Genomic DNA, 8,543 nt, shown 5'->3' with positions numbered 1-8,543 from the left:
GTATAGAGCAGCATATCTCCACCAGACTCCATGTAAATAATCACTACTTTTAGCGTGTATACAGCAGCATATCTCCACATGTAAATGGGTAAATTAAGAGTTTATTTCAACTAGACAAAAGTGTTGATTGTTGGAACAGTGGAAAGACGAACCAAGACGGCTTGATAGTTTAATTTATTTCTTTTGTCAAACGACTATATCAGTGGAATTTTTATTTTCATAAGCCATGAAACAGTGAAGTTTTAAGGGTAAAGACTGTGACACACTTTGCACCGTCTGTTTGTCACAACACAACAATCATATGTTTTTCCTCCGTATCCTCTCATTGCACAGATACTATGTGTGTGTGACACTGCTGATCTACTTCCTGCCCCTTTGCATTATGGGATGTGCGTACACGATCGTGGGTGTCACCCTCTGGGCGAGTGAGATCCCCGGAGACTCCACTGAACACTACAAAAAACAGATGACTGCCAAACGCAAGGTGAACACACACACACACACACACACACACACCCACACACCCACACCCACACCCACACACACACACACACACACACAAACCTTGTGTCTTCCTATCAAACCCTATCTTTTAATTGAATGGGTTTTAAATCCCCCGCAAAACAATAAAAAGTAAAAAAGATTAATTTAAAGCGGGCGTACGCCCGGTGTGTTTTTGTGGCAGGTGGTGAAGATGTTGATCGTGGTTGTGTGTACGTTCGCCGGCTGCTGGCTGCCGTATCACATCTACTTCTTACTGCACCAGTTCTTCCCCGATTTATTCGAGCAGCGCTACATCCAGCAGGTGTACCTGGCCGTCATGTGGCTGGCCATGAGCTCCACCATGTACAACCCCATCATCTACTACTGCCTCAACAGCAGGTAGGACGCCCGCTAGTAATCTCTCTCTCCCTCTCTCTCTCTCTCTCTCCCCCTCTCTCTGTAGGTAATCTGTATTTGTGTCTGTAATCCTGCCTGCTTAATCCATCCCATTATGAAGTATTTGTCTTCCTCTCGGCAGGTTCAGAGCAGGTTTCCAGCAGGTGTTTTGTTGCTGTGTTCCCACCGGCGCCAAGGAGGAGCTGCAACTCAAATCGCGGCGCTACCAGCACACACAGGTGAGTGCAGGCCTGGAGTCACATCACGGTAGGGGTAGTGTCACCGCCTGAGTGTCGTTTTGAGTCGCGCATGCTCAGATTTAAACAGTTTACGGCATAACTGTCATACTGAAATTTTTGAGATACATGAAATAATAAACTTTTCTCATTACAAACGATAACAGAAGATGGAAATTGTTTCAAAAACGTTGTAGCTATCTATGTTTGATTGGTTGCTAACGTTAGCTCAAAAAGCCCCTCAACTGAGATTCTTTGTTGTGTTGGATTGCTAACTTGTAGCTAAGCTAGCAGTCATTTCAGAAACGTTGTAGCTATCTATGGTTGTGTGATTGCTAACGTTAGCTCAAAACACCAATCAACTGACAGCCTTTGTTGTGTTTGATGCTAGCTTGAAGCTAAGCTAGCTGTCATTTCAGAAACGTTGTAGCTATCTATGGTCCATTTTTACTGTGTTGACATTACAGAAGTCTCTCGTTAGCATCTTATATGCATATATATATCTGCACCCGCCTCACATCGGGGAGCGACAGTAGTCTCACATTGTCCAAACACCATTCCGGGATGGGAGAAAAACATGCTCTGGTTTATTGGTATTTCTTGAAACCAATCACAGTCATGTATTGGATTACCATCACTGACTATTTCTTGTGTATTTTCAGGTGAGCATATACAGAGCTAGTCGGGCGGGGACGGTGGTTTTCAGCTCCAACCACCCAGCAGAAGGGGAGCAAAGGACGTCGGAGCTGCCGTCCTGCTGTCCTCACACCCGGCCTCCTGTGGACGTCAAATCCAACGGCTCAGAGGCACTGACCAAGAGCCCCGATTGCCCCAACAGCCCGTCACAGTAGGGCAAACACCATCAGGTGGCGTGGGAACCAAGTGTGAATGCGTGACGAGGATCCGATCTCACGGTTGCAAGGAGGCAGTCGAGATCAGACGCCGTCGCTTTGGTTAAGTAGGTTCTTTAGCTGTGATGTTCTAACCAGCGGACAAGTGCAGTCTCAGAGGGTAATACTGGCTTGATCTCACTTCACTTCAATTACATCCCCGGTTCCTCCACTTCGCTTCCTCACATCTTAGTGCGTCCCACTGAGGAAGCATGGGAGAGAAAATAGTCCCGTTCGAGAAGAGCCAGGCCTGCGCAAGAATCGGTCGCCGGCGATCGCCGCCCAGTGCATCCCGGTCAGATTTGTGTCCGACGTCATGCACACGTGGTCAACAATGACCTCACGAGATCGAGGCGGCCGCAGGTTACTTTCCACTGGGAAAGCTCTCAGCTGATCTAACAGCTGATTGGTTCAGAATCGACACAACACATTGGCGTTTCACACAGCAAAAACGTATTAATGTTTTTTTTTATATTTGTCTGATTTGAAGACTTATTCTGTACATAATACATGTTGTGTGGCCGATGGTGACGTTTATTAGCTAGAGAGACTAAATCCGTTCAGATTACGGATCATCTTCAGTCTGTGTATTTACATCAGCAACAGCTCGCATGTAGAGCGGTTTACAGCTACTCTGTGGGAATAAAAACAACGGGCTGATGTATCAGCCCATCTCCAACGAGCCATTTTTTTTTTTGGAGGGATGAGACACCCATACAGCGTGAATTCGGAGTTAGCAACGGCTACCAGCTGCACATCTTCCGGGAAGGCTGCTCTAGTGTTTCCTTGCTCATAGCTCCTCGGAGATCCCTCCTCCATCCTCTCTCATAGCTACTTGGAGATCCCTTCTCCATCCTCTCTCATAGCTTCTTGGAGATCCCTTCTCCATTCTCGCTCATAGCTCCTCGGAGATCCATCCTTGCTCATAGCTCCTCGGAGATCCCTCCTCCATCCTCTCTCATAGCTCCTTGGAGATCCCTTCTCCATCCTCTCTCATAGCTCCTTGGAGATCCCTTCTCCATTCTCGCTCATAGCTCCTCGGAGATCCATCCTCGCTCACAGCTCCTTGGAGATCCCTCCTTAATCCTCACTCATAGCTCCTTGGAGATCCCTCCTCCATCCTCACTCATAGCTCCTCAAAGATCCATCCTTGCTCATAGCTCCTTGGAGATCCCTTCTCCATCCTTGCTCATAGTTCCTCGGAGATCCATCCTTGCTCACAGCTACTCAGAGATCCCTCCTCCAGCCTCACTTATAGCTCCTTGGAGATCCGTCCTCCATCCTCGCTTATAGCTCCTTGGAGATCCATCCTCGCTCACAGCTCCTCAGAGATCCCTCCTCCAGCCTCACTTATAGCTCCTTGGAGATCCGTCCTCCATACTCGCTCATAGCTCCTTGGAGATCCATCCTTGCTCACAGCTCCTCGGAGATCCCTCCTCTATCCTCACTCATAGCTCCTCGGAGATCCCTCCTCCATCCTCACTCATAGCTCCTCAAAGATCCATCCTTGCTCCTCAGTGCAGAAATAAGATCTTTAGGACGACCAAAGCGAAGGAGTGCCAGAACAACTTCCGGTTCAACCGAGGAGCGAGGAGATATCAAACAAGAAGAATGAGAATCAGCCACCGTACTGTTTAACTTTTTTATCTTCATCTGACAGCTGAATGCAAGGCTTTCCGAGTTTTTAACATTGTTTTACTTAAGTAAAAGCTCAGAGTACTTCTTCCATCACTGGTGAAGTGTGTGAAATGTTGGACACTGCAGACAGATTGCAAATACTGATAGAAGCAGTCGAAAAACGTCAGTCCAACTCCCAATGGTCACTCAACATGTGCAACCCCCAGCATTCTCTGGATGGTTTTGGAAACGCGTGACCTTCCGCTTCCCTTGGCAACAGTCGAGTCTGTGACGTTGTGTGTGTGATTGGAAATAGAGAGGCAGATTCAGTGTGTGTGTGTGTGTGTGATCCAGCACCTGTTGGACTGGATTAGCCCCTTGTTTTGACAATGTGTTGAGCAGATTTCAATGTGCAGCCGCTGATTCACAGGCCACCCAAATGGACGAGACAGAGAAACGGGAGACACATATCGAGAGACTGAAAGTCATACAGGAGGGGTGTCAAACGCAATTTCACTAAGGGACACACTCAAACGCTCAGACACGTCAAATATCTTAAAACTGCACTGTTGCATGTCTCTTATAGCCTTCTCGCGTATAGTCTGGTCGACATAAAACCCCGACAAAGTAAGCAAAATGTTCCTTGGCTTTCAGGGGATTTAGTAAATAAAGCAAACAATGCATTCCGATTACATTTTTAGGCCTGAATATGGCGTCAGGATTGTGTCATATCTTGCATAATCCTGACATTTTATAAGCATTGCCGATATCACAACAACAGAACAGAAGGGAGAGACTCACACATTCCTTTACTTACAGTGCTATCTTGCACTATATCATTGATAATTGAATTTATTTGATTATTTTTGGGGGCTTTTCCACCTTTAATGGACAGGACAGCTAGGTGAGAGAAGTGGAAGACATGCAAGAAGTTGTCACAGGTCGGACTTGATATATACAGATCTACGTGTGTGTGTGTGTGTCCCTCAATATTAAACCCAAAGTCACACCCTCCGTATCGTTACACCCCCCAACATTAAACCTGAGTGGGTTTATTGAGACCAGAGGAGTAAAACAAGCCTCTGATATAAATCCTCCGTGTATGATGATGATCTGTTATTCTTTCTAGAAAGAAAGAAACAGGGCTCAGCCTAGCTGTTCAATCCCAAACTGTAACCATAAGTACAGTTTGGACAAAGAGACACACTAGACTAAAATGTGTCCCAAATGTGAAGGGACATCTTTAACCACAACCTCCACTTATCTCGCACATTTGGAGCTCATTTATACAACTGACCTTAAAGGCAACACTTCACGTCAGTGCTACTGTCCCAAAAGAAACATCCTTTAACCCTCGTGTTGTCTTCCCTTCAAAATTGAAAATCACCACTTTTGTTGAGGCTTTTCATCATTTTTTACTTTTTCTTATGTTTTTGTCCCTTTTTTCAACACATTTGACCCTTTTTTGACTACGTAACACTAACTTATTAACTTAAGTTATACATTTTTTTTTTGGAATTTATGGTCAATTAACCTCATTTATAGGAAATGATACCTAATGTTTGAGTTAGAAAAGCAGAAATTAGGAGTTATTGAGACTAAAATTAAAGGAATGGATGTTGATGATAATCACAGACTGGAATATGTCAACTTTTACTCAATAATATTTCAAAAACACTTCCATTTGTTTTACAATGCTATAAAATTGAATAAGACGCCCCAAAATTAATGAAAGTAGAGATTTGTACTTGGCAAAGAGCGTTGGGTGGAATCAATCATGTTATTTTGGGGAATTAAAAAGAACATTGATATAGGACAACATGGGGACAACATGAAGACAACATGAGGACAACATGAGGACAACATGGGGACAACATGAGGACAACATGAAGGCAACATGAAGGCAACATGGGGACAACATGAGGACAACATGAGGACAACATGAGGACAACATGAAGGCAACATGGGGACAACATGAGGACAACATGAGGACAACATGAAGACAACATGGGGACAACATGAGGACAACATGGGGACAACATGAAGAAAACATGGGGACAACATGAGGACAACATGAGGACAACATTAGGACAACATGAGGGCAACATGGGGACAACATGGGGACAACATGAGGACAACATGAAGGCAACATGGGGACAACATGAGGACAACATGAGGGATAAATACATTTTAGTTCAGCGATGCCCTGTTGTCTAAACTGTGTTTTTTGGAAAAAATTTAAAGATAACTCTTATAAAACTGTTGTTTTTACTATGAACAATGAGCAATTATTTCTGCTTCTCGGCATGAGTTTCTCTTTATTACAGTTATGTTGTTTTTTTGCACACTAACACTTAAAATGTATTTCTGATTTTGCACGTCTACGTTAGTGTATCTCTGGTTTGAGATAAGCCGTTGTTCTTTACGTGGTTGTTTTTACACATGCATTTTGTATTTCATCGATTTCATTTTTTAAAAACAAGTAAACTAGTTGTTGAAATATGAAAGGTTGTAATGCTTAAAAAAGTGTGTATTATTTCATGTTTTTTCTTAAATTTTCTTAAATTAGTATTTAGATATTTATCTACTCTTGTTGTGTTAATTATTCAGTTTGAACATCTCTTCTGTGCCCATTCATTTGTTTGTCTAATAACTCAGACACTAACATTATAAAAGCATTTGAGAAAATGTGAATGATGTGATATATGGCTCACTATGAAGATATTTGAGATCGTTTTTGGTTTTTAAGTTAAATTCCATTGACTCAAAATGAGTTAACATCGTCTCTCTCACGGCTTGATTAGACATTTTTGGGTCTTTGAAGAAACGTGTGAATATAAACTTCTGTATACAACAAGTTAACATGAGCAGACTTTGACTCGGAGCCTCTGAGGAGACAGAAGATAAAGGCGGCGTGCGGCGCAGATAAAGAGGTCAAATTCCTCCTGCGTTCAAACAATCGCACACTTAGCTCAATGTGTGTGCTCGTGCACAACGCTTCTAACAGCGGACAGGTGAGGGAATCTGAGAGGACAACACGTGGTCACCTAGAAGTAACTAAGTAACTAAGAGAGTAAAGTTACCTTAAAGCCCGCTGATACTCAATCAAAAATCCAAATTAATCACAGTAAATCCCAATTAATCATAGTAAATCACAATTAATCACAGTAAATCACAATTAATCACAGTAAATCGTGAATCACAAAAGGCAAGAAAGGTAAAAATACATCGTAACGTAGTCATGGTGGCTGGACCTGGCCCACAGCCTTTCAGCATAGTCCTGGACCAGATGTGGACCAGGTCCTGAGCCGCCTTTGCAGCCGAGTTGCAGTATTGAAGCCCGGATGATATTAAACCAGGAACGCTCCTCTCAAGTTCCCATTGCAAAACCACGTCTCTAAGTTCAGAAATGCTTCTCAGTTGAAAGAAACGTGCAAGTTAGTGATTATATTAACATACACACATATTGATGTTGGTCAAGAAACATATTCTGATCAAATATAACCAGGATATAGGGAGGATTTCGGATGTTGGACTGTGCCACTGAACTGAAGACAACCTGGGAGACCATGGTGACCACGTGAGTTATGAGGGGAATTTGGGGAACGTTCAAGACGCCCAGAGAAGAAAATAGAGAGCACACATTCATAGAAGGATGTTAAACAAACATTTATTCCCTCTAGGTTTCTCTTCATTCATTCCCTTCTTCACAATAAAGGAGACATTTGACACAAACGTCAGCATTCACGTCCATTTCATGAAATATATTCACACCTTTACAGAAGCCAGCAGTAGTAGTCCGCTCTGCCCGACTCGCTGACAGACAGAGGAGTGTTGGATTCTTTGATCTCTAACATTAAAAACAACAAGTGTTCCCACCTTGATAAAGGCACGTCGGTAGTGAAGTATTCGACAGCAGGCAGTCATCCGTTGTCATCCCTTGTGGTTGATGCAGAAACATTTCTTTGACAGATGAAGTGATGAACTATAAAACTTCCGCTCATCGAACCGGGCGCGGCGCAAACTGAGCGGGAAATAGTGTTTTCTGGGGTAGATTTTGCACAAAAAAGTGGTTTTAAAATGACATCTTAACTTGTTGTGTTTCAAGCCCGACTGCTTCGACACAGAGTTAATGAAGAGAGTTTGTTAAAAGTAAATAAAAAAAATTAAAAAAAAAGTTCTTTGAGTGTCGGACATTAACATTAAAGTCAGAGACAGGTAATAAAAACATGGCATCGCTTGACTTGTGCGCATGACTCATAGAAAATACCAAGCGGAGCACCATGTGTCAGTGTTTCAGTTCAAGATAGTGGCCGAGAGGAAGTCCACAACCCCAGCTGTGTGTGTGTGTGTCTGTGTGTGTGTGTGTGTGTGTGTGTGTGTGTGTGTGTGTGTGTGTGTGTGTGTGTCAGTCTGCATCCTCTTCCAGCAGGGGGTCTTTCTCTGTGCTTGGGTTTCCATCTGATGGGGTGCCACCTTCACGTTCACTTCTCTGTGTCAGGACCGAGAGAGAGAGAGAGAGAGAGAGAGAGAGAGAGAAAGAGAGAAAGAGAGAGAGCGAGAGAGAGAGAGAGAGCGAGAGAGCGAGAGAGAGTTAAGCAAATTCTTACCAAATATAATCATCTCATTTCTAGCAGAAAAAATATCTAACAACATTCAAAATAAGACGCAGTCTCTTAACAAATGACTTGCTTTAGAAGATGCATCTTAAATATCTCATAAAGTGAAAGAGAGTCTTGAACACATCGGCGTTTTGAGTCGTATCTCACATGAAAAAAGGCTTTATTTTTGGGGAATATCATCGGGATGAAATATGGCCACGAAGCAGCTGAAGGCTCTGACTTTTGATTCCAAGTGAAAAACCCTAAAAACTCAAATATAAATTTGGACGCGCTGACGTATCAGTGCTGGTACGTCAGCG

General features: G+C 43.3%; 2 protein-coding genes across 5 annotated transcripts in view; one reads left to right on the top strand and one right to left on the bottom strand.

Moving 5' to 3' along the window:
• Nucleotides 1-2,655, top strand: part of LOC117959733 (substance-P receptor-like) — a 5,006-nt gene extending 2,351 nt beyond the window's left edge. Inside the window, exons 2-5 of the mRNA XM_034897012.1 lie at nucleotides 248-484; nucleotides 686-882; nucleotides 1,022-1,118; nucleotides 1,778-2,655. Coding sequence (XP_034752903.1) covers nucleotides 248-484; nucleotides 686-882; nucleotides 1,022-1,118; nucleotides 1,778-1,966 — 720 coding nt within the window. The 3' untranslated portion in view covers nucleotides 1,967-2,655. The remainder of the gene's footprint in view (nucleotides 1-247; nucleotides 485-685; nucleotides 883-1,021; nucleotides 1,119-1,777) is intronic.
• A 5,152-nt stretch (nucleotides 2,656-7,807) lies between these two features.
• The window catches only part of scarb1 (scavenger receptor class B, member 1), a 23,247-nt gene continuing 22,511 nt past the window's right edge, over nucleotides 7,808-8,543 (bottom strand). For 2 of the 4 annotated variants that reach the window (XM_034896695.1, XM_034896694.1), the window contains exon 12: nucleotides 7,808-8,120. In XM_034896695.1, coding sequence (XP_034752586.1) covers nucleotides 8,031-8,120 — 90 coding nt within the window. In that variant the 3' untranslated portion in view covers nucleotides 7,808-8,030. The remainder of the gene's footprint in view (nucleotides 8,121-8,543) is intronic. The other 2 variants (XM_034896697.1, XM_034896696.1) reach the window with 1 other exon arrangement.

The sequence above is a fragment of the Etheostoma cragini genome, chromosome 16, assembly GCF_013103735.1.
Source record: "Etheostoma cragini isolate CJK2018 chromosome 16, CSU_Ecrag_1.0, whole genome shotgun sequence".
Classification (NCBI taxonomy): Eukaryota; Metazoa; Chordata; class Actinopteri; order Perciformes; family Percidae; genus Etheostoma; species Etheostoma cragini.
The sequence above is the reverse complement of the archived record's forward strand: the minus strand, read 5'-3'. Positions and strand labels throughout refer to the sequence as shown.